This window comes from Protopterus annectens, chromosome 4.part1 (assembly GCF_019279795.1).
Source record: "Protopterus annectens isolate FY-2018-M chromosome 4.part1, PAN1.0, whole genome shotgun sequence".
NCBI classification, from domain to species: Eukaryota; Metazoa; Chordata; order Ceratodontiformes; family Protopteridae; genus Protopterus; species Protopterus annectens.
The window spans coordinates 560,617,069-560,644,818 of NC_056734.1; the positions used below are offsets into that span (position 1 = coordinate 560,617,069).

General features: G+C 38.4%; 1 protein-coding gene across 2 annotated transcripts in view; it reads left to right on the forward strand.

Moving 5' to 3' along the window:
* Window positions 1–14,640, forward strand: part of PAX3 (paired box 3) — a 362,599-nt gene extending 347,959 nt beyond the window's left edge. For both annotated transcript variants that reach the window (XM_044070370.1, XM_044070371.1), the window contains exons 8-9: window positions 6,020–6,266; window positions 12,259–14,640. In XM_044070370.1, the coding sequence (XP_043926305.1) occupies window positions 6,020–6,266; window positions 12,259–12,293 (282 nt within the window). In that variant the 3' untranslated portion in view covers window positions 12,294–14,640. The remainder of the gene's footprint in view (window positions 1–6,019; window positions 6,267–12,258) is intronic.
* The last annotated feature ends 13,110 nt before the right edge of the window (window positions 14,641–27,750 follow it).

Below are 27,750 nucleotides of genomic sequence, written 5' to 3' on the forward strand. Positions count from 1 at the left end.
AAACTATGATGTAGGATCAAGCATCAGTGCATGCACTGACAATAGACAATACGCATATTTTATTTATTTTAGAATATAGACAGTGGAAAATGCAGAATAGCAACAAGACTAGATAATGGACAGTATATGACTATGCTAGACCAGTAAATCTGAAACTGAGACTTAACAGAGGGGTCAGTGTAACAGTAGAGCAATGTGAACTATGAGTCTGTGACAGAAAATGTGTAATGTGTTTGTGTGTGTGTGTGTGTGTGTGTGTGTGTGTGTGTGTGTGTGTGTGTGTGTGTGTGTGTGTGTGTGTGTGTAGGGGGGGTTCCTATTACATAAACGAATGCTAGAAATAGCAAACGCTCATTTGTCGAACCCAAATGAATGAAACCACAGAATATCGAAGGAATGGATCAGAAAATTTTTTCCCAGGAAAAAAAAATGTGCTGGGCTGTTCTCCAGACTTTGCTGTTTTCTTCACTGTGGTGTGATCTCGGAGTTGATATATTTAAGGTGGGGAGTGTGGGGGCACAGCCCCCCACATTGGGTGGTGCGAGGGGAGAAGCCCCCCACTTTATGTTGCCTGTACATTTTTTTTTCTTTTGATCAGTGAATTTTTTCCCTGGGAAAAAATTTGCTGATCTGTTCCTTCGAAAATTTGTGGTTTTATGCATTTGAGTTCGATAATACATCGTTCGCTATTTCTAGCGTTCGATCCTATAATACAAAATTGTGTGTGTGTGTGTGTGTCAGTTTCTACATATACCCACATAATAACAGTTTTATATTTCTAGACTAATAAGTATGTGCCCCAGAAACGAGAGTTTGAATGATTGAAAATGGGGACTTACAAGGATCTCAGACTTAGTTTATGTATCTTGTAACACTTTTACAACCTAAGACACTATTCACAAACTTATCTTACAGTCATCTCCAGGAATTAACCTGCACTGTACAGACCAGTCCTTATCTGCCATATCACCCTCACCCTGGCAATCTCCTTCTACAAAGCTAAAAGTAATAAACAATTAATGCTCCTACTCCAAGTGTAGACTACAACTTAAAACATACCTAGTGAAATGATCCCACTACACTTGCATCCCCAGTGGCTGTCATTTAACTTTTAATCATCTTCTTACATTTCTCCTCTCTCTCTCTCTCTCTCTCTCTCTCTCTCTCTCTCTCTCTCCTCCTTTCTGTTTTAACAATGATCCTGGAATTTTACAGTATATCATGTAAATAGTACTCATTTAAACATGATTCTTACTGCCATTACTGTCCTTATATTATAGTCTGCAGTTGTCTCATGACAATGTAAAATGTTTCACTTGTGCTACTTCAAATCTGTGAAAAAAATATATCTTTTATTTTTTAACCTTGACTGTTCCTGCAATTAGTCAGTGTTCATCAGAGCGACTACACTGGCAAACAACCACAAGTAAAATAAAATAAATTTTATATTTTCTGAGGGATTTCAGTCTTGGAGTTTAAGTAGTGGGGGTATAGAGGTGCAGGGAAGTTAGCCTCTTTGTAAAATAACTTTTAACAAACAGCTGTTGTCAACATTCTGTATTCTTCTGCAGTTTTGCTTTTTTTTCATAATTCTGGGACTCAGAATTATGAAAGGGAGTCATAAACAAACAAACACACACACACACACACACACACACACACACACACACACACACACACACACACACACACACACAATTATCATTACGAAACATAATTCAATACTTATTCAGTGCATCAGGCTGCACAGTGGTAGATTGGTTAACATTGTTGCCTCACAGCAAGAGGTTCTCTGGTTTGATTCTTGACTGGGGTGCCTTCTGTGTGGGGTCTGCATGTCCTCCTCCTCCTGTGTTCATGTGGATTTCTTCCTGGTACTCTGGTTTCCTCCCACATTCCAGAGACATGTGTCTTGAGTGTTTCTCCCCAGCCTCTGCTGAAAGTAGGCTCTGTCCTAGTTGGGCTGTCCTGGTCAATAATAAATAAGTAAATCATATATCAACAGCTCAGACTGAGTTTAGCTGATATATATATATATATATATATATATATATATATATATATATATATACGCACACACACACACACACACACACACACACACACACATCCATCCTGGATATATACGGGTCTACTTTTATTCACCAAAATAGCACTTGTTTGAATCGCAAACAGCCGATGCCAGTTCCATTCATCTGAAAGCACAGAATACTGAACTTCGTTCCCTGGGAAACAAAGGCATACTGTTTAACAAACTAATAATTTTTACAGAGAAGTATTACATTTTTAAAGTAACATGTATGGTAAAAAATGCCAGATAATACAAAGTACACAAAACTGTATTGAACAAACTAGGTCCTACAAAATGACAATGCTATATAGCATAAGAGAAAATGTTAGGTTGCAAAATTGTTTTTCCAAATTGTACATGAACAAGTTGGTAAATGAAAGTAATAAATAAATATATACTCACTTTCTGTATAATAGTTGCTTTTTTAAGACTCTGTTAGTCATTTAAAAGTATTTTTTCAGAAGTTGACAATGCCACTTGGCAGCATTTTGCAAAGAAAAAATCTTGAAATCATCTTGAAATATGTAAAATTCCTGATCCTGTCCAGCACAGATTCTATGCCTTATGTGTGTTGTTTGTACAGACATGCTTTGTTCTCTAGAACTGTGAACAGGATAATTCAAGAACTGGGAAAGTAGGTGAACAAATGAATACGCTTTCAAGATCAAAATATTGACAGAAATACCATAACTGAAAATTCTCACAGTAAAAATAAAAGAAAAAGCAAAAGGTTAAACATATGTAGCAAAGGGGATGTGCTTTCCCTGCCTTTAAAATGTAGGGACTATCCCTGCTGAAGTCCTGACTTTAACTTTGTCATTTAGAGATCATCATAAAAAAGCATTGCGTAGCGTACAGCGCATAGGGTTAAGGCAGATATCTGAAAATGTAATACTTTGCACATCTTAAGCAAAATTACTAACCAGTTCATGCTTAATGAATATATGTGCCTTTGTTTATTTGCCCTTGTTTAAGTTAAACCATATCTATATGTCTATCTATCTATCTTATACTTTTGGTCAGGGATTAAAACTGTCTAAACCTATATTTTTATTTTATTTTATTGCCTCTTTAGAAACATGTGAGTGGCCAAAACACCCAAGTTACGTGTCAAGCAGCAGATGTTTAAAATCAATAATTCTGGCAGGTAGTGTGATTTGTGAGAATCATCTCTTCTGCTGAAATGTAATGGTTTAAGTTGGACAGATGCAAGCATTATTTCTTGATGTGTTTTTCTAAATTCAGGGAAGAAAAGACAAAGACAAATCTTTTTTTTTTCAAAATATAAATATTTGAATTTTCCCTAAATAGGACAGAGCAACTAATGCCACTCACAATCTTGTGATTGTAATTTTTAAGCATTCATAAACTGATTGCTATTTTTGAGTGAACTGTAATTTATTAACATTGCAGTCTTTCTATCCAAGTGCTATCACATATAAATTTGTTGATTGCTTTCAAAACTACTTTTCCAGAACTGGCATACTACAGTAATGATAGGAGTTCATTTTTTTTTTTCTATTTTGATCATGTCTAGAGTTTATAAAGAAACTGCATATGAGTTTTTGTAAGAGGAATTAAATTACTTTCCCCAGAATGTTGTAGAATGTATCAAAGGGTAGTTGATCTGAATGAGAAAAGATCTGGAATTTAGCAAACATTTCTCAAATAAAACTAAACAATTCAGAGAAAACTGTTCCCTGACATCTATAGTAATTAAGAAAGAATGAAGGCTTTGCGGGATTATAAATGAAGCTGAAAAACTTGATTATGGCTCAAACGGTGGTTGAAATAAAATAATGCACAATCCACTGAATACAGATTTCAAAAGAAGTTCTTCAATAAAAGAAACAGTATTAGAGAGAGAAATGTGCACAAAAAATAATCTGGGGGCAATGCCCCAAAATTTCTGATTTACTAATGTAATAATAGGTTGCAACAACTTGGTGGAAATGAATAAAGCTCGTCATTTTTGGCAAACTCAGAGTATACAGCAGATCTGAAGAACTGACACTTTTGAGATATTTTTGTTGTATTGACATTAACCACTTTGGCTTTAGTGCTGGTTTAAATAAGCAGCCCTGATATCAGAAAATATAGTTCAAAGAGATCAATTTATATAGCAATGCAATGTGTTTAGAAGAATATACAACAATAGGCCTTGGTTCATGAGCTCTTACAATAATCACAATTTCTGCTTCTGGAGTTTAACCTGCAGAAATTCCCATAATTCCTCCTTTTGGATTTTAACATAAAAAAAAGATTCTTTCAATGACAGATGAAAACATAATTTGTTTGTTCATATATATTGTTGAACTTGCTAGATGAAACACAACTACAGCATGAATCAGCAATGCCATGATTACAAGTGGCAACAGTTGTCAAATATTGCTGCAGGTGGAAGAAATAAATCCATTTTGTATGTTGATCTCTTGAACACTGTAAAATCAAATGGATTTTAATACTGAAAATAAACTAGAAAAAATCTTGAGCTAAAAAAAAGAAAGCCTCAGCAGTGCTCTGTTGTGGTCCTAGCTTTGATTTGTAGTTGGAAAATTAAAAACAGTGTTACTTATAAATGAAATAAAATATCTATGAACAGTATTAATTTGTTACTAAATGCCGGATACTTTGTATGGTATTTGCATGGTTGCACGAAGGCAACATGATTAGATTTTCCCCCAAATGACTTGTATTTATTTAGCTTTTCTTATAATTTGGTAGTTAACTAAATAATGCTACTTTTAAATAATTCAGATTAGTCTTATGTTATATAATGTGTGATTTCCTAGATAGTCCTGATAGCTGACTTAACAACACATTTGGTTCTCTTTTATTTGACACAATTTATTTGGAAAAAAGCATTTTGTAGTTTTTTTTTTTTTTTTTTTTTGTACTATGACCTAAGGCCTGAATTACTTCATGCTTCATCCAGTAGCATTTCAAAGCTTGGGCATCTTAAAACTGTAAGCAAAAATGTATTTCCAATTCTGTGAGAAAATAAAACTATATTCATATGCCATCATTACATTTGAATAACCAATGTTTGCCAATTTTTGCAACTGTGTATTACCACACAGACGTGTTGCAGTTTAAACAAGTGTGAAAAGAATATCTTTATATGGCTAAATGCCAAACAGAGTTACAATATCTATGCAAATAAACTTGACACAGTTGTTGGAGTAACAACATTTCAAAGAGATAAAGTATATCATTATGGGTTTGGTTCCAGCTGTCTGCACTATCATACTGCACAATATCAAGTGTTTCATTTTATTCTGACTGAGACTTCTGGGCTACTTTTATAAACTAACAGTTGTCCTTTGGTGGCTTTCTAAAATAGCAAGCACTAAGATAAAATAAAACAAAAACCTGCTAACCTACAGGTGAAGCAAGCATTGTGTAATGCTGATGACTAAATGTATTCAATAAAATTTATATCACATGTTTTGTGCTTTCTGGTCACTCTAAGTGTACATATAGTCTACAAATTGTGGTAACCTTTATGAATCCCTGTCAATATTTAAAGCTGTGAGAATATAAGTAGGAAAACTAAAATTAGGAGAAAAAAGGTGTGCGTTATGTCTGTGCTGTCTGTTCACTCAGAACAGTGTACACTTTGTGTACACATATTGTAGGCATTATAGAATCCTTGGGATTAGGTAAATAATTGTGAAAATATCGAACAATAAATTTTCCCGTAGAAATTAGAAAAAAATTAAAAGATTTGCAGTTTTATTTGTTAGTGCCAAAATAAGTTAATACAACATATTCTTTTATGAGCAACATGAATGTAATAGCATTGTAATTATGTCTGAGGTCAATATGATTTAGTTTATTAAACAATGTCTATATTTGATTTGCTATAACAGTTGTAAATAAACAATATATTTAAGTAGACTGTTTAGTTCCTGAACTGATGCTGATGTTGTAATAATTTGGTTGCAGGTAATGGGCATTCTGACCAACCCTGGAGGAGTTCCTCACCAACCTCAGTCTGACTATGCTCTTTCACCACTAACTGGAGGACTAGAACCAACCACAACAGTACCTGCTAGCTGTAGTCAGAGACTGGAGCACATGAAAACTCTTGATAATCTTCCATCTTCCCAGTCATATTGTCCCTCAGCATACAGCACCACAGGCTACAGCATGGATCCAGTAGCAGGATACCAGTATGGACAATATGGACAAAGTAAGCATACAGCTCATTGCATTTTCCAGTTTTCCTTGTTGAATTACTGACAGCTTCCTAGTTCTGCAGTAGTCTATTGTTACCTATTTTCTTTTCATTCATTAGTATATTTTTTTCTCTTTTGAGTTGTAACAGACTAAAAATGATCTGCGTGGTAGTGTTAACTGCAATATTCGGAATACACTTCTGCCTAACTATTGGTGCTGTTTGCTATTTTAATAGCAGAACATTGAAACCCAAAACTGTAGTAAATTTAATAGCTGTTGTATCCAAGAAGATGCAGCCATCTGTTGCTCGGCCTGTTACATGTAGTATGTAATAACAAATTAACATGACTGATGGAACACAGAGAGGCATCGGACATTACTGAAGCAATAGGATTCATACAATATATGTGCCGGCTTTGGCTTGATCTCTCATTATATTACATGTTGTAGTTTTATGCAGGAGTTGTTTAATGAGTGTGTAGAAATGAAAAAAAGGGTTTCTGAAATTAAAAAAAAACTCAAAGCTGGAAAGTTACAGTTCAGATATTTCCCTTGTTCTCGTGTGACATTAATGCTCTGACTTTATACTGTCAATGGTCATTGCTGCCACAAATGTATCTCACTGTTGCTATACATGTATATTTTTAATCTGTAATTTATTCTCCACTAAAACTCATTATAATTTACTTTATTTACCATTTTCTCTCATTTTATATCTGTTGTTTCTATAGCAAATTGCAACCCCAACCCACAGCTAAAATTCATGTACAACTTGTACTTTAAGAATAGCTTTTACTACAAGTGGTTTGAGTTGAAAATCAATTGCCATTTGTTCTCATTTGTATTTTAGATTAAATTATAGGTCAACAAAGCTCAGTAAAAGTATCACTGAAAGCTTCATTAGTTGATCATTGTATTTCATGTGTACAAAACACTTGTCCAATTAAGAAATACAAGACTTGTGAAGATAAGACGTGCTCTATTAAACATGAGCTGTGTACACATTTTTATAAACTTCTTTTAACTCTCAGGTTACATTTTGAAATACATTCACATGCAGAGCATGTTCTCTTATTACAGTTAGTTGTGTTGGCATTCCCAGTAATTTATTAAAAACACTGTACCTCTTATTTATTTATTTAATTTATCATTTGTTAATTGTAAAGTGGGCTGGCCTGTGGGCCCTTTTCACCTACAGCTTGGGTAAAAAGGGCAAGGGTAAATAAACCATACGATATACGATATAATGTAGCCAGACAATGAGCATGTTTTATGGAAGCACTCTTACATAAGCCATGCAGACACAGGGAATATATGCAGACTTTGCTTCCACTACAATTGGACAAAAGCGAGTGCACTGAGGATCAGAATCCTCAAACTGCATTTACTGAAAAAAAATAACTGCTGAAAAATGCTATTTTAAATGTTTTGTGCAGGGGATAAGTCCCCTGCACCCCACAAACTTATATATACCAATTCCATGTTTGCACCAATGTGAAGAATGGGGAAGTTCCCCCCAGAAGGGCATCACTTCCAGCACAAATCACCAACAATGATTTCCTATGGAGGAACTCCGCTCGTTAACTGGTTGAACCTTGTGCAAATGAAGCTCGAGCATTCAGTCTTCATCCACCAATAGATTGCCTGCAAATGCTATGCAGACAGTGAGCAGATGTTAGGACAGAACTACAGACATGGGAGCTACAAGGCAGAGGTATTACCAATGAGATGGCCAGCTAACATAACCTCAGCTGTTAGATCTATGTTTCTCACTGTACTCTTGTTCATTTTCTCAACTTCTCATAAGTATCAAAGGCCTCAGAAGTCTATGTGACACTGTAATTGCTTACTTATATCTAGGCTTGCTGTTATCTGCCTTTCTCTGTCTATGGTGTAATAATCCTTAAAAGGCAGCTGGTGTGTCACTGTGTGGGTCAATAAATGTCAATGCTGTACCGCTGACTCTTTACCTGGAGAAGTCATCTGGCAACAGAATGATGGAAAAAAGAGGGGTACAATTTGAAGTATAAAATTGCAGCAGTTAAAGGGGCTGCTGTGGAGTGAAATCAGTCTTTTGCTGTTGATCTCCACTCTGACATCTCTAGCTGCAAGAATGAAGAAGAAAAATCCAAGGCGATTGAAAGACAAACTAGCCGTGCCAGCGAGTAACAGCAACAGACATGGCAAGAAATTTCTAACTTGTGTTGGGAGGAAAACTTTGTACATAAGCTTACAGACTGCTCTGGCTATGCAGGTCTCTGTTCAGAAAGAAAAACATCTCAGACCTAACTGCAGTGTGAGGAGCATGGAGGCAATTGTAATTTGGGCTGATATGCCCGCTGCTGCTACTATTTGGCATGTCCGTGCAAGGCCTGTCTCTGTCCTAACAAATGGCCATAAAGAAAAAAAGAGTGACAGTTTGGTTGACTACTTTGGAAAGTGACAGAGAGCTACCTCCATTTTTATGACTAAAGGAGAAAAGAGTCCTTATAGATATACATTGGGTATAAATGATGATAGCAGTGTTGCCAACACTTGTTTGATGACTTTGGTGCTGACAGAATCATGGTTGAAGATTGTCTGGGGTATAATGGTCTTCTGCTACTATGGGACATTTACAGGAGTGAAATTATTTCAGCTCACAGAACATAAACCTGATTTAATGAGGACAGCTGTCTCTGTTTGTAAAACAAGGTTCTCCAGCCATCAGACATCTCATTAAATTCACCTTTTAAGAAAAGCTATCACGAATACTATAACCAATAGTTAGGCAAAGGAGACAGAGGACCTCATGAGAGCTCTCTGCACCCTTTGGAGACCTACTTATTCTGTAGGAAAGAAACTGCTTGGGCATCAGAAGTGAAAGAAATAAAGTGCAGTGATTTGTGTTCTGAGAAGCTGCGATATCAGAGCCCATCAAGTCTTCTCATTTTAATATGTACGTTTTTCTGTATGAGCATGTAGATAAACTCTGGCAACGTAACACAATCTACATGAAAGTCACTGATGCCACTCAGGTTTGACCTGATAAAGATGACATTGAAACTGTACCTGGTAAAAGTTACAAAATAGATTCTCATTAACAAGGGATGTTTAAACTTAGTTAAAGGAATGATTAACCAAAACACTAGATTCTGTTTTTTATTATTTCAAGTCTAAAACAGTGAATGTAACTGCTGTCCAAAACCTAGGTTAAGGTTCTTTTGTTTTCTATGCCACATTTAGGTTTGTGTTTGTTTTCATTATGTAATATGACCATTTGTCATTTTATTGCACTCATATCATGAATTTTTCATCTTTATCTAAAGTGGGTATACTACCATGTCATTAAGATTAACTGCTCTTTGCCTCTTGTTTTCTCTAGTCACCCTATACATATATATTTGATCTAAACTGTTATAAGATCCCTACTATGTTATCCACAACTCTTATAAACTGGAACATAACAAAGGCTCACACATTCATTACACACACCAAAATAACATTACTTTCTTGCACCAGCTGTTATACTGCATAACGGCTGGCAGTGTTCCAGCTTAAGTCGCTCTTCACATGTAAATTAGTTAGCACCAATGTGATCGTACTTTAGCTTGACTTAGTGCAAGCCAGCACAGCAAATAGAAGAACAGTGTGAGATAGTAGACCACTAGTACAAAGTGAAGTGATGTAAAAAGCAAAAACCATGACCCGTTTTCATCAGCTTTTGAATACAAGCGGTATTCTCTTTTATGAGGGAAGTTTCTGTTTCAATAATTTAGTTAAACATGCACCTTCTATTCCAGTGTGGCTACTAATCAAGTAAACAACAAAAATGAATATATATGAAAAGCATATTTTATTTAACTGTCCAAATTCATAGGCCCAAGGACCCTTTTCAGGCATGACCCAAGCCAAAGGCAGACATAGATATACACAAAGTTCTGATATAAAGAACAAGGTTTATCATAGGTGACTGCAGAATTTAGTAACAAGGAACCATAGCAAAGAAACCAATGTATACATCATCCTCCACATGTTCATAGGTTCATAGTTTCATAGGTGTTTACTAGGCTAATGACCACAAGGACGTTTTTAAGCCTAGCCATGCATCCCAAATCTCTGACAAGTTCTGATACCCTTGATAAGTGTAAGCATGGGCCTGGAAGATGAACCATTTGCAGGTTACCTGTGTCCATTAGAGACATAAGGTGCCAAACCAGGGATGACTTTCCAGTTTTCCATCCAGTTGTCCAAATTGCACTTGAATTGAGTTAGGGAGGAACTCCTTTTATGCACAGGGATCAGCACACTTGCATGCTCCGTAGTGGAAGATGGGCAAAGCAGTTTGATTTGGGATTTAGTCAGAGTCGGATCTGTGAGGTCATTTTTAGTGCTGTTATTTCATTCAACATCTGTTTGTCTGTTTGTCAGCCCTTTAGTCATATGTAATGTATATGTCAGAGCATTCCATATATATTTCATTCAACACCTGTCTGTCTGTCTGCCTGCCTATTTGTCAGTCCTTTAGCCATATGTAATATATATGTCAAAGCATCCCATATATATTTGCACTTCTGGGTGGGGTAGGGGCTTATGGGGGAGCATATAATATCCTCCTATATCAAGCTCAGTACAGTGGGTCAGTGCAAGTAACTCCATGTAGACCAAAGTAACCAACATTTCCTTAGACAGATAATCATGTTTTCTTTTCTGCAGCTTCAGATTCAGGCATGCAAATTTCAGACCATGACCTTTGACCTCAGCTATTGAATTCCTTTGATATGCCATAGAGAGAGTATCAGAGGAGAAAGCTTTGCAGGCTAAGAAATATGCTGTATCATTATGTAAGTGATTGAACACATCAAAATTCATCATCTAAGATGATTACTGTTTGATGCAAAGCCAGCAGTCAAGGAACAAAACTACATGCCCTCAAAAGCACCCACCTGAGGGCATCATCTGCCTAAAGGAAGATACAATGCCAAGAGATTAACATGTCTTTGTTTTTATAAATGTAGCTGAACTTTTTGTATCACTGTGGAGGTGCTCTGACCTTATACCTTATTTAAATATACAGTGCCTAGGCAAATAACGGCAACATAGAAAATGTGAAAATACAGAATGACTACTAAATTAAAAATAAATGAACTGTGCATAAAATGTCTTAGGCTAGCAATGAACGCAGCATAGCTTCAAAAGCATTGTAAGCATAGTGCTGAGCCTCACAGCTACTTTCACACTAAATTCTAACCAGGTAATTTAGTTATCTATTACTACTTGCCCAAAAGGGCATTATTGGGGTTTCAAGTCAATTAAATACAATTTCTCTGCAAAGGCTGCATGCAGTGGATGTATCCTTTAAACAAAGTTTGGTAGCAGGTCATGGTAGGATTATACATTTGTGGTCATATATATCTTATCAGCTGCTCATAACTGTTTCCAGCAGGCAGCAAAGCATTCATCACATACATTTAACTAAAATATGTGCAGACACTCATCCACTTATATTCCTCTTGGAATAAATATTTATATGTTGTTATATAAATGTAACTAAAGAACTATTAACTGATCAGCAGAGACAGAAATTTTATCCTGCCAAGCACTGAACTTTTATAATGGAAATGTCTTTGTCAATAGCTGAGATAGACAAAGACCAAAATAAAATGAAGTTGATACGTAATGACTGTCTTAAATAATATGAGCAACATCTTGATGTTATTAATTGTTCAGACTTGAATCTTAGTGCCATTTTGGTGGAACTTGATGTTTGCCAAAAATGAAATAACCACTGGCATATCAGTATGAAAAACATATGGTCCTAATGAGGTTAGTTTGGGAATCATTATTGAATACAATCCCAGATCCACACAACACTGTCAAGCTTGTCCTAAGAATAAAAATATTAACCTTGTATCTTTGATGTGTCACTATTTACAATCACAGTGTTTTTAAGTGTAGTTGACAAGACCCCTTGCAATGATGCAATATGACTCACAAATTTCCTTTCTTTCTGCGTTATTTTACAGGTGCCTTTCATTATCTGAAGCCAGATATCGCATAGATGGACTGTCCCTTCAGACTTAAAAAGTTACCTGACTTCTGTTCTCTGATTATAAAGTCTGCTGTATCAATTCACAGCATAGAGTCAAGACAGATGCAGAACTTCTCACAACAGAAAACTAGATGCACTATGGCCTGCTCTTTAAGATTTGGTTCCATTTTTTGTTCTGTACTGCATTGCATCTTACCTCAAATGGAGTCATTCCTGAGTTGTTGTTACATAAAACACAAAACAGCCAAGCAAAAAAAAAAAAATATATCAATTCATTATAAAGACCGGTAAAATATATTCTAGATACTGACAGAGAATGACGTTTGTGTTCATCTGAAAACTTTCAGATTTAATTTATTCAACGATCACAAAACATATTGGTTACAGATGCAATCTGTGCTGGACTATTGTTTTTAATTGTATGTACATTAAAACCACAATATATTTTTACCATCTTTTCACTGAGAGATGGAACCTTGAAGTCTGCATTTTGACATTAATGGGAATGATTGATGGGAAAACAGGCAAATGACACGTGACTGAAATTAGAATAAAATAGACATTTTGTAGCTTATATATAATTCAAGTACCATTAGTTATATCACTTGCTGAATTCATGTAATGCAGCATAAGGCTGTCCATTTTGTTTAGCACTCTCTGCAAAAAGCAGTGATATTTACATTCCAAAACAAGGAAAAAAGGAAAACATTCCAAAACAAGGAAAAAAGAAAAAACGTTTACTTCCATGTTTGTCTGCCAATGTGCAATAATAGGTACCTCAGAGACTGAAGCTTTTTAAAAGCATTCAACATGTTGTAAAGAAAAACAAAACTATATTTTTACACAGTTATTCTTATTCTTCTTTTGTAATACTTCTAATGCAGAAAAAGGCTGTTTAACTCTGCATGAACAGCCTGCTGAGAAACTAAAGTGTAGCTCAGATGCATAGCAGGACCAAGACTTGAAAGCTACAGAATATTTTAGTCTGATCATAATTGCCTGCAAAAATGGTTTGTATATATAAGTTTCCTTAATCTGTATTTCAGCCAGAGTTGTCTGTTCAAAGAAATGTATTTCACATTTGGCTATTAATGCCAATATTTGTTTAAAAATGGAAAACTAGTAACAACAACATGACCTGTGCCTTTTAACCTGTTGATGCATGCTGACTGCTCTGAATTAAATTAATGGTGTTGGCATCCATCTCAAAATACCATGATTCTCAAGAAAAACCTGGAGATGCTGGTCTCACGTTCAAAAGAGCTCCAAGCAGTTCCTCTTTTTGTATTGCTGGCGGTTCCTGTGCTCTATCTTAGACACTGATGGGGTACTGATTCAGTGTTCTTCTGATCAGGAATGCTCTTAATGGTTGACTTTATGTCCAGTGGAAATAATGAGTCTTACCCTGTGAATGATGTTGTTCAAAAATCATGAAGTGAAAGTATGTATGCCTAGAGCAACATGGAACCCCAATGCCCCAGCATCAAACTTCAGCACCTTTGGTGGTTGAATAGTGTATAGGACGATATGATATCACACCACTGCTTGGGAAAACCATGCAAGAAGTAAAAAAAAAATATATGACTGGCAGGTGCACAAAGCAATATTCATCTGATACTAGCATTTCAGTGAGATGCACATCCGTTGTTTAATTTGATGAACAGAAGTAAGTTTCAGTTTCCTTTTGAGTTTAGGTGATTATTTCAGAGAAAATAAAAGCCTTAGTATGCCAGCTTAAGGACTTTTGAATGAGCTGTTGTATATCACATGTTGGTAAACATTATGAGTTTGACAAGTTTATCAGAGAGGTATTCACAGAAGGGGTTATGAGATCTGAAATTTTATCTGAGATGCTGGACTTTCTTTTGTCAGTAAACATACACTTTCAATAAATTGAACAGGAATATGTTCAAAAAACACAGTTTTATTTATTCTTTTGTATTCATATACTAATGGACATCTAAGTATCTACCTGTAAGTTTTGGCTCACATGTATAGTGCCTAGTATACATGTGAGACCAGGTCTTGGACTACAAATTAAAGGTCAAACATTTCACATAAAGGGTGAAGCAGTAAAACATCAGCAGTATTTTGTAAAGTGGTCACTTGTACATGACTGCTGAGAACTGTGTTGTAAAAATGTTTTTCATGTACAAAAGTCAGTAAATATTTACTATTTATAATGAATAAACAGTTATGAAGCTATATGGGCATTTGATATTTTTTTTCCTGCAGAAAAAAAATGGATGTACTGTTCTACTTTTGAAAAATTTTATTTTTAGGCAGCTTCATGGCTAGTATAAAGAGATGACACTTAAACCATTTATATTTGGAACTCTTGTTTAATATATATATATCCCATACACTTGCATATGAAACCTGTCACTTTTCTATTTCAATTTTTCTTATTGTCTTTTTCCAGAACATTCCATTCTTTGAAAAACGCCACTTTTAATAATATGTAAAATACGTTATATTACCTGCAACTTCATCTTCTAATCATTAAGAGTTAAGTTATTGAAGACTGACTCAATGAGTTTAACTGCATGCAATTTAGTCTGATGAACAAGCTGAAATGTTACTGCTTTTTGCAGGAGGGCAGCTGTCCTTACACTTTCATTTTACCCCATATCCTGACCTTATATTTGCCAACTCCACAAGCCCACAAACACAAACAAGGGTGAAATCTCTCCAAAGTAAAGGAATCACTGCCAGTAAGTAAATAAAAACTGCACCAGCAATAATTTCTTAGAGAAAACAGTAATTGGCAAGATCAGCTTCAGGAAGCTGGGTCACAAGAAATGGTCCCTTGTGGAGCTGGATCTTAGGGAAGTGTAGGGAAAATAGCTTTGAATTGTATGTAATGTGATGGTCTTTACAGAGCTAGTTAATGCCTAGAATAATTTTACTACAGGAAAATTACATTTTTACCAACTTTAAACTTTATTTGATAAAACCTTTCTTTCGTAAATATGTCCCACCTTTGAAGATCATTCCCACCTGACAGCCAAAAAATACAGAGTAATAATGCTGCAAGTGACTATCAAATTCTTTAACCCTAGAAAATACCAATAGTATTTTATATGGCTTGGGTGAAATTACCAGAGAAGTTCAAAACTATCTTGAACATCAACAGAGAATGAAATAACTATATCAGCCTTATGAATATTACTTGATGTTCTACAGTTATAAAAATTCTATCAGTTGCAGAGACGGATGTATAGCTATACAAGTAGCAAATAAAATGAGTGGACTCATGAGTGCATGCACTCACTACATCAATTAAATCCATGGAGTCCCCGTAATTTCTGAAGAATCTGTTTATTGGAAGTACTTATACAGTACAGGGCTCTCATACCAGAATGGATATCATCAGTGAGAAATATGGTATTCCAGTTCCCAGCAGTAAATGTACATCCAACTCAAAAATAGACTAACTCTTTAAAGATAACAGCCACCTCCCTTATAGCCAATTCTGGTGGAATAAACAGGGAAATAAATGTGAAATGTTGGCTCCCAAGTCTACTGTTACATGCCACATGCCTATCAAACCTACCACAAAGTGATCTGTAATAATGATAGGAACCCTACCGTTATATGCCACATGCCTACCAAACTTATCAACCAAGTGATCTTTAATTATGTAGGAACCCTACCATTACATGCTACATACCTACCAAACTTATCCACAAAGTGATCTGTAATTATGATAGGAACCCTACTGTTACATGCCACATGCCTACCAAACATCAACCAAGTGATCTTTAATTATGTAGGAACCCTACCATTACATGCTAAATACCTACCAAACTTATCCACAAAGTGATCTGTAATTATGATAGGAACCCTACCGTTACATGCCACATACCTACCAAACTTATCCACAAAGTGATCTGTAATAATGATAGGAACCCTACCATTACATGCCACATACCTACCAAACTTATCCACCAAGTGATCTTTAATTATGTAGGAACCCTACCATTACATGCTACATACCTACCAAACTTATCCACAAAGTGATCTGTAATTATGATAGGAACCCTACCGTTACATGCCACATACCTACCAAACATATACACAAAGTGATCTGTAATTATAATAGGAGCCCTACTTCTACATGCCACACACCTACCAAACTTATCCACAAAGTGATCTGTAATTATGATAGGAACCCTATCATTACATTCCACATACCTACCAAACTTATCCACCAAGGGATCTGTAATTATGATTTATTTATTTGACATTTGTTTACTGGGGTGATCTGACTGGGTCTACAGAAGCCTTTTTCAGCAGAGGCTTGGGGAGAAAAGCTCCGCATACAGTACAAGACAAATATAGTATAATCCAATCCAATACAAATGACATTAGAAATACTTTACAAAAATAACTGCAAGAACAAACTATGTTACAAAATGTTGCAATGTATTAGTACACATCTAGAGAATTTTATAGAGTTAATGCATTATAGACAATAATAGTCACTCTCACCATACATGATGCAAAATAGTACGTAGGTAGTGCAATGTGTGACATTGACTGCCGTAGTACATGCAAAATAGAATGTTAGTTTCAGTTAGGAAAACAGCAGCCAGAACGTTAGTGATGCAGACAGATAGTGAGAGAGAGTTAAGAAGAATAGAAGCAATAAAGCCTGAGCAGTAGCTTAAGGATATGGTATAGAAACAGAGAGGAGTTAGAAGAGCCTTAGGATCTTGCAGTCTGTGAGGGATTGAAATGTGACAGAAAATGAGGATGAGGCTAGTGTGGAAGAAGAGGAAAACCTGAGTATTATGCAGGCTTTATGCAGGAGCAGAGCCATGTATTGCTGAGATGATTTTTTAAAGAGTCTTTGAAATGGGTTAAGCCTGGCATAGACCTGGTAGCTAGAGACAGTGAATTCCAAAGTATAGAGACAGAGTATGACTACAGAGAAGAACCCTACCATTACATGCCACATACCTACCAAACTTATCCACCGAGGGATCTGTAATTATGATAGAAACCCTACCGTTTCATGCCACATATATACCAAACTTATCCACCAAGGGGATTTGTAATTGTGATAGGAACCCTACCATTACATGCCACATACCTACCAAACTTATCCACCAAGTGATCTTTAATTATGATAGGAACCCTCTATCTATTAAGACAGGCATTCTTTTCCTTTTGCCACCTGGATAGGAAGAGTAAAAGCCTTTACTAAACCCATATATTAGAAGTTTGTCATACCCAGGCTCACTCAAAGGGATTTCCTGAAGGAGGATTACAGAGAGTTTTCTTTTTTTAATATATGTAAATTTCTTATACCTTTTATTCAGTGAACCAAAACTATTAGTGTCCCAGGAATGCATTTTATGAGACATCCTCAACTTTGGAAAAGCTTTTAATAAGCAAAGTGAAATTTACTTATTTGTTGGTGTAACCTTTTCTCTTTCTATGTAAACCCTATAAGGCAACAAAACTGTAAATACCATTCTAAAGACATGAAAAAACAGATTATAAGTAGAACTAACTATCTAAAAGAAAGACAAAATAACATGAAAAACAAGGATGTCAGAAGACGTATGCACTGTACTGATTTCAGTACAACTTCTTTAGAAGAGGGGTAGCACTAGGATCAGAGATGGATCCAGCACTAGGCAAAATAGGCAGTAGTGTAAAGCCCTGTGCCCTGTGGCTGGGGATGGGGGGTGGGGGAGCATTCCGGTCAGGAGGCTTCAATATAACAAAAAAAAATAATAATAATAATAATAATTCTTTAACACTGCGGTAGTGACATCTTCTCTTTTAAGGGGAACCATGCATGTGTCGCACACTAACATGGATGTAAAAACATTCCGCACTCGTGTGCGGAATTTAAACTAGCCATTTTGAGAAGATGAGTGAGTTTGTGCGTGTGTGTGTGTGTGTGTGTGTGTGTGTGTGTGTGTGTGTGTGCGCATGTCCGTGTATGTGAGAAATATGGTACTCCGTTCCTAGCTGTAAACAATTCCACTAATTCATGTGTGTGCATGTGTGTGTGTGTGTGTGTGTGTGTGTGTGTGTGTGTGTGTGTGTGTGTGCGTCCAGTGTGTGTGTATATATGTGTGTGTGTGTGTGTGTGTGTGTGTGTGTGTGTGTGTGTGTGTGTGTGTGTGTGTGTGTGTGTGTGTGTGTGTGTGTGTGTGTGTGTGTGTGTGTGTGTGTGTGTGTGTGTCTGTGTTTGTGTCTGTGTGTGGCTGGGATTTTCAAGTTTGTACTCATAGCTCCCACACCACTGCCCTCTTCCCCAACCAACCTACAGCTTCATATAAATTATTTTCTCTTTTTTTTCATTGGCACCCACTAACTGTCAAGCAACCCTCATGTTGATATGTTGACTCATTTATTCCTCCTTATCCAAGGTCTCAGCTTATGGGGTGGGTGTCCTGGATTTTACAGTCAGCTGAGAAGTGAGGTAGGATCTGGTTGTGGTGCCATCATCCTAGATGGATATTTTTATCCCTAGTCTTAAGCCACTCTGTTAAATGCTAACATCAGTGTTAGGCTGGGCATGCAATGTTAAGTAGTCTGAGTGTGTGCCCTGCCGCAGGTCCAAGTGGCCTTTCCTACTGTTGTCCTCCTGCCCACCCCAGCTTGGAATCTTTTCAATGAGGTCTATCTTCCCCCAGAGAGACATTTAACAATGTCATCTTCCTCCAGAGAGACATTTAACAATGTCCCTCCTCCCCAGAACAGGCATACTCATTTCTCTTGTCAACCCCATCAAGCACATAAATTGCTTAAACTCAGGTCACCTTGGCCGCAGCCAGGAATTTTGTGACTAAAACAGAACATGCTGGAGAGGCAGATGTATGACCCAGAGACTGCCCCTGCTATGGAACAGGCTTCAGATCCATGTGAAGCTGAGTTTGTCTATTACTTAGTATAAGTGCAACTAGACCAGTGGATGGGACTAGGAAATTTACACCGGGTCTGGCACCCATGTTTCTTATGGACAGAGGTAGCTTATAAATGCCTGTCCTCAATGAACTATTTGGATAGAGGACATCATTATTCTTTTGGGCAAACTTGGCTAAGCTTACAAAGCCCCCCCCCCCCCATATTGTTAGAATAGTAACACTCTATGAATTTGTAAATCTGTGAAAGTTTTGGTCCCTTGCTGCTAAGATATATGGTTTCTTGCCAGTCATTGGGATTAAGTCACTAAATAATGGCACACATTTCAGTTTTAGACTTTATTTCCTTCAGAAAATTCATGCTAACCCAAATCCTGTTATTTAAGAAGCTTTGTAAATTTATAAGAGCGATATTTAAAATTTATTTCTATTTTTGAGCCTTTGTTCCCCCTTTGTTTTAGGCTTTATCCAGATTTCTTGAGGAAAGATGTCGAGAAGTATGCAAACCTCGTTACTGCTGCTGGCAGTGGTCAATTGATGTCCCTCTCCCTCTTTCTCACACACACACTTGTGCATGCTAATACAAATCCTATTATTCAAGCAACTTTGGTGTTTCATGACAGCAATATTTAAAATACGTTCTTATTATGAGCCTTTATTCCCCCTTTACTTTTGGCTTTATGCAGATCTCTTGAGCGAAGTGGTTGAGAGGTATGCAATCCTGTTAACTGCTGCTGCTACTGCTCTATCTCTCTCACTCTTCACACTCTCTCTCTTTCACACACACACACACACACACACACACACACACACACACACGCACACACGCACACACGCACACACGCACACACACACACAGGAGCAGCCTTAGGTCAACTGGTGCCCTAGGCAAAAGGGCTCCAGGGTGCCCCCACCACACCACCTGGTGCCCCCATCCTCGTCTATCTACACCAGATAAATACTGGAAAAGCGACCCTGCTAGAGCGGTGCCCTAGGCGGCTGCCTAGTTGGCCTATGCCCAAGGCCGGCTATGCATACACACACACACACACACACACACACACACACACACACACACACACACAATTCTGCTTGCACGGGAGCATGCATACACTCACACGCAGACAGGCAGAAACATAAACACACATACGCACACACACATTTTTGTGTTTCATTTGGTTTTACACTAGTTAAACAGGGGAAAGTGCTGCCTAGTGAGTGTAAAATAATAGCTCAATCAATCTCGCTCTCACCCTCTTGCATGCATACACTCACACACAAAGACATAAACATGCATACACACACACACACACACACACACACACACACACACACACACACACACACACACACACACACACACACACACACACACACACACACACACACACACACACACACACACACACACACACAAAAGTGCTCATTAGCAAGTGTAAAATAATGACACACACACAAAGTGCTGCTTAGCAAGTGTAAAATAATGGCAGTCGTTATGTTATTTTCTGTCCAAGCTCCACAGCAGCTTAATATGCTGCTGTGAATCAGCAGACTCATTTTTCAGTGGGCATTACCTGTAGATTAACACCCTGCTGAAGAATGTTCATTCCCCAGTTAGGGTGCCAATCTACAGGTCGCCCGTTCTCTAATGAAATTCACAACTCATTGTCACCTACTTAAGGGCCGATTAAGGGGTAGGTGTGAAAAAATGCACCCTTTGTTAAAATCCCATTTGAACTGTGTTTATGGTAACTGGGGAGAAATAACCAAGTAATGAACACTGGAATGGCTGGGCAAGGGGCCGCTAGGGGGTTGCTGCAAGAAGGGCTGCTCTGGAGGGCTGGTCCCACTCTATTACTCAGCCTAGGGCCCCATTTGATCATGATCCAGCTCTAAGGAGTGCCATGAAGAAGTCTCATGCTTTAGTTAAAAAATATATTCTAAAACAAAGATTTGAATCTGCACTGGCATTTGCATCTAAATGGGATTTTAACAAAGGGTGGAGTTTTTCACACCTACCCCTTAATCGGCCCTTAAGTAGGTGATAATGAGATGTAAATTGCATCAGGGAATGGGTGACCTGTAAATTTCCTATTTCCCATCCATTGGTCTAGGTTGTGCTTTCACTGGGTAATAGATTAACTCAGCTTCACATGGATATGAAGCTTGTTCCATAGGAGGGGCAGTCTCTGGGACACACATCTGTCTTTCCAGTATGTTCTGTTTAATTCACAAAAGTCCTAAATGAAACCAAGGTGACCTAAGTTTAAGCAGTTTGTGTGCTTGATGGGGTTGGCACGAGGGATGTGCATGCCTGTCCTGGGGAGGAGGGACATTGTTAAGTGTCTCTCTAGGAGAGGATAGATCTGATTGAAAAGACTCCAAGCTGGGGTGGGCAGGAGGACAACAGTAGGGAAGGCCACTTGATGGGCCTGGAGCAGGGCACACACTCAGACTACTTAACATTGCCTGCCCAGCCTAACACTGATGTTAGCATTTAACAGAGAGCTTAAGACTAGGGATAAAAATGTCCATCTAGGATGATGGCACCACAACCAGATCTTACCTGACTTCTCAGCTGAGTGTAAAATCCAGGACACCCACCCCAAAAGCTGAGACCTTGGATATGGAGGAATAAATGAGTCAACATATCAACATGAGGGTGGCTTGATAGTTAATGGGTGTCAATGAAAAAAAAAGAGAAAATAATTTATATGACAATGTAGGTTGGTTGGTGGATGAGGCAGCAGTGACTACAAATTTGAAAATCCTAGCTACACTTCTGGTGAAAATGCCAGTCACTTAAAAAAACATAATTGTATAATTGTTTACAGATTCTAAAATAATTGCTTCTAGCACCAGTGTTAGGAAGCCTAATAACTTGGAGTTCCATGTTACTTGTCGTCACTGCTATGTTCCAACCTCTACTAAAAATATAATTTAAGTTTTTATGCAATCAAGCTCAATGAAAAAAAAATCATGCCCATAATTGTGGTCAAGATTACTAGAGGTACAAAGATCCACAAAATCATATTAGTAGATCTATTTCAGTTTGGAGAAATAATAGAATTTAAAAAGTTTGACAAGTGTTGGCAAATTATTAGAGGCTAAAGCAAACGTTCCCTGTGTTGCATTCATGACAGAAACAAAGGGAAAGGTTTCAGTTGCTTGGTTTGATTTGGGGCCTGCTTCACAGAGGGAACTAACCATCCTCTAGACCATGAGGCAAACTGGGTTCTTAAGGGGAAGCCATTTGCTGTAGTCTCTTTAATGTCTCTTTAGGATTCAACAAAGTAGCAGGTTACCCAGGTAGCTGTATTTTCAGTATTGCAGGATACAAGAGCCAGCATATTTCAGCTGTCTTGCCAATTTCACCACTGCTAAGAAGGAAATTCTGTTTCCTGGTTTGGAGGCAGTAATCTTTGTTAGGCATGACTCTGACAGACCCTTTCCTTAATAGTCTAAGAAACAAACCAAACCAAAATAAGCCTCGTGAAACTTTTACCAATGGCCATAGCAACATAGACAATGTACTTGGTCAATACTCAGTTCAACCACTCGGGTTTGTGTCCAGTCCACTAACTTATGTAGCATATAAGAATCGCAATCCATACCTTCAACTCTTTCGGGAATCCCTATGAATTGAAGATCTTTACTGTGAGCCCTATCTTCAAAATTTTCATACTTCAATTGCAGTACTTCAACTGAAGCTTCATTGGTGGTGGCACGATGTTTTAATTCCCTTGTTTCCAGACATAATGTCTGTAGATGACAGAGAGACTTCCCAATCTAGTTCCGCAAAGTGATCCAGTATATCTTCCTTATTTCTGTCTGTCTGATTTTAAGTAGTTCTTACATAATATGTTGATATTTGTCCATATCCCTCCTCAGTCACTAATAAGAAAATAAAGTTGGTTTTGCAACTCAAAGAAGTCATCTCTGGCACAACGGGACCATATGGAGTTGAGCTAGATCTCTTCTTTGCTTTATGTAAGGAAATTTCTTTTATGCGCTGACATATAGTTGCTGAGGTAAAACTCCCAAAGATCTCTTTATGATTTGCTTTATCAACAGTATAAAAATAAAGATAGTATGGGTTATTTGTACTTTCTCATTGGGTCAGAGTCATAGAAAGAGCAACTACCGGTTAACACAACACAACCAGGGGTCAGGAAAATTACTCTTTTAGCCATACTATATTCCTTTTTTCTACCGTTGCTCAGATTTCTATTAAAATATTGACTACTACAGTAGGATAAATACAAAAGCATTAACCATTCATGAAAGGAGGAACAAGTATTCTAATTAAATTCATTGTAATAGATTTGTTTACTGCTGTCTTTCTAAAAGGAAGGCAGATGCACTGTAAGACAAAGACGTACTGTAGGCTATGATTTCATGTTCTTTGTGACAGGCTGAACGTCATCTTGCTTTTGAGTCCGATGCAGAGCCTGGTATGTTACCTGTAAGATAAGGGAAAAAGTAGAAATGTGGTGACTGACACTACCTGATTCAAAAACCACAAAAAAAACTTCCTGGCTGAATCAGAAGTCAAATCATGAGTCAAAACTTTTTACAACTCTCTGCACTATGTTCAGTAAAAACAACAAAGGACTTCATAAGAATCACAATATCTGTTTTTTTTTTTTATAGGGAAGGGTCTGCATTCCTCATGCCCACACTTCTAAATATAACTAACTCTGAGCTCATGGGATTATGGAGTCACTTCAATTAGCAGTGGCAGCAAAAGGAATCATGTCCCAAAACCTGTAGTGCCAGTCTCTAAGCAGCAGTGTGCCAGTCCCTTCTCCAGAAATAATCATGGATTTGATTTGAGACTTTCCCACTGTCACATCCAGAATGGATAGACTTGGAACCCCATAATGCACAACCCACCTCCTATTCAGCCTAGAACATTTATGTATGTGCACCTCATCTTGTCGACTAGTGAATTATTAAGTAACACATCTACCAAAGAACTGTGATCTGCATAACCCACTTACATGCTTTAACAATTTTTTTCCTTGCCACTTGCCTGCTCTCTTGCTCATGCTCATTTGCTCTCTTAATTAGCAGGGCAACAGACAACCATAAGGAGGTAACACCATCACCCAAGCAGCCATTAGGGATTTTTTTAAGTTCCTGACCACTTTCTCTTGGCTGCATTCATGCATATTTGTGGTTGTCAGGATCTTGCTACCACTCACTATGCACATGCTCCTGTGTATGGAACTGAGGATGTTCTTCGTGTTTCACAGTTGCAGTCATCACCTGTGGGTTATCCCTGCTGTGGTAGCCCTCGGCCGGCCCGAATACCAGAGTCAATGTTTTTCTGCGTCTGCTGCTGTCGCTTGCTGGCTGATGTCAGGTCGTCAGTGCTATAAAGGTAGGCAACCAACACCATTACATCAGTCTTTCTTGCCATGGAGCCTATAGCAGAAGCAGTTCACAAGTGTGCCAGTCAGTCGCTACCAGAGTTTGAATTACAGCTGGAAACATCTAAAGCTAAGTACCCCATTGGGGATCCTTTTTTCTTGCACTAACCGATGTCCGAAAAAGTTAACAATTGTCTCACCTGTGGAGAGCAAATGCCATACCGAGACTTCCATTCATACTGTGTCACTTGTTTAGGCCCAGACCATGACGTCCCCCATTGCCGGCTCTGTGCCCCCTTTAATGCGAGAACCATTCATTGTAGAGCTCTTATTGTAGCCAGGTATTTTCGTCTTCCATCTTTGCATTCTGAAATGGCGTCCTTCAGCCAACAATCCATAGACATTCTGAAAAAACGTAAGGATAAAGATAGAGACAGACCACACAAGGCTAAGCCTTCCGATGACTTTACTGCTAAGCAGGTCGTCAGTTCTCTGGAATTCAGTGAGGTGCCTTCGCAGACCCAGATACCCAATTCAATACTTTCGCAGGCCTCTACTGAGACCCTTTCAGAGTCCAGTATGCCACAGAAATCTTCTTTGTCTTCTGAGCCTTTGGTTGTCTCTGCCTTGGTTGGGTCCAGAGCCGTGACACAGGCACTGGCTTCCAAGGAGGTTTTTAGCACTACCAAATCTAGACAAAAAATGATGTCTTCTCTGACTACTGTTTCTCTCAGACTGAAGGATACTCTTAGGCAGAAGCAAGGCCACACCTAGGAAAACTACCTCTAGCCACCATTTTACTCTTGCTCCACCACCCCAAGCTTGAATGCTTAAAATGGCGGAGGATCTTATCACCCTTATCAGGGGTAGTCAGGCCACACCTTCTAAAAGGAAAAGAGACCTTTCTCCTGAAATACTGACAGAACAGGATTCTGAGGAATCAGATTATTCAGGGTTTGAAGAGGAACAACAACCTCTGACTGCTTATGAGAATTCAGATGCAGAGGAATCCATTCCTTCTGCCTCCCCAGCAGAAGATCTTTACTTTGAGGAATAACTTCACACCCTCAGGGAGCATTTCCACTGGGAATACCAGGACTTCCCTCAATCTAAGAAAAGACTAAGAGAGTTTCTAGACCTGCCCCAGCACAGACCCTTGGCCATCCCTCCAATCTTAGAGGTGGTTGATGATGTCTTCTATGAATCTAGCTTAACTCCTGACGCCCTCCCACCTGCTCCCAGAAAACCTGTCAGGTATTACAGTGTACTGGATTCTCACAAATACCTTTACAGAAATCCTGCTGCAGACCCAGAGGTCATTTCACAGGGACCAAAAGGTGCTAAGGCTAGTTCTGCAAAGAATCCTATTCCTTCTGACAAGGACTCCAGAGCTCTGGACAGATGGGGTAAAAAAGTACACACCTCTACAACTTGTCATTTACACATGTTAAAATATCAACAACACACTTTGGAACTATTAATACAAAAGATTTCAACCTTTCCTGACTGTGCCAATTTGAAAGAGCAGATTTACTGCGCTCTACTTGTCAAGTGGCTAAACACTCATTACACTGTGGGTATGACGCCCTAGAAGCCTCAAGCAGGGTAGCAGTGTCAGGATCTGTCATTAGGAGACATGCATGGTTGAAGGAACAACCTCTTTCTGATCATGTCAAATCTAAATTACTTGATGCACCCTTGGATAAGAACAGCTTGTTTAAAGTAAAAGAGAGCAGAAGAGGTGCTTAAAAAGATGGAAGACAAAGCAAAATCTATGCAAACAGTAAAAGATTTCCTTCAGGTACAACCTCATAGGTTAAGCAGGAATTTTCCCTCAAAATGCTTGTCCTTTCCTGCACCTAGCAGACAGGGGCAAGGTAAGACCCACAGGGACAGACCATCCAGACTACTATCTCAGGGACAGCGTAGAACCAAAGAGTGGACCCCTTCCACTCCAAAGGCAGGGAGTTCTAAGCCATCCCTCTATGGCAAAAACTCTCAATGACTCTCTCTCCCCACTCTGCCCTCTTTTCACTCAGCAAAAGCTAGGAGGAAGGCTCTCCCTCTGGAAAGAAAATTGGCTTTCTGTAACAAAGGAGCAATGAGTCTTAAACATCATTTTTCAGGGATACTAATTCTCCTTCAATGAATTTCCAATTCCAAGAGGGTACCCAGACTTACCTCCAAATCAGTGGTCAGAGGCATCAAAACAAGTCCAAACTCTCATATCCCAAGGGGCAGTAGAACCTGTCCCCTCAGATAAAACAGGCAAAGGCTTTTATTCCAGACAATTCCTTGTTCCCAGGAAAGAGGGCACCTGGCACCCCATCCTGGATCTATCCATTCTGAACACCTTCCTGGTGGTCCCCAAATTCAAAATGCTAACTTTGCAGCAGCTGCTACCTATGCTGACCAAAAATGCCTAGTTAGTTACCCTATATCTAAAAGATGCCTACCTCCACATCCCCATATGGGAATCCTGCAGGAAATTTCTTCCCTTCAGAGCAGTCTTACAACACTTTCAGTTCTCTGTGCTACCCTTTGGCTTATCTACTGCTCCCAGGGTATTCACCAAATGCTTAGCCCTGGCCATAGCCTTTTGCCGACAGAAAAATATACAAATTTACCCTTATCTGAACGACTACCTCATTCAGGCAGATCGCAAAGAAAAGCTCCTCAAGGACCTCCTCTTTGTCAAAACCCTCCTAACCTCCTTAGGGTACACCATCAGTGAGGAAAAAATCAAGGGAAACACCCTCCAGGAAGATCATTTTCTTGAGAGCACTGCTGGACAAAGCATCCCAAATTGCCTTCCTATCCCCAGAAAAGCCGAGGTTCCTGCCTAAATATTTTACCCAGCTGACTTCCAGAAGTCACCTCACTCCGAGGAAGTTCCTGCAAGCCTTGGGGTACATGGCATCTATCATCCTTCTAATTTCTCTGGCCAAGCTTCACATGAGAAAACTTCAGTGTTACCTAAAGAACCTTTGGTATCAGAACTCTCAACCTCTAGAGACCTCTCTCCCTCTGATTCCCTGTATAAGGGCCGAGTTTTTCTGATGGGCAGGGGCCTGTGCCCAGAACAAGGGTCTTTCCTTCACCCTCCACCCAACTGGGCAGACCATTACCACCGACACCTCAGATATAGCTTGGGGCACTCACCTAGAAGGCAGGTGCACCCAAAGTCTTTGGGATGCCCAGCAC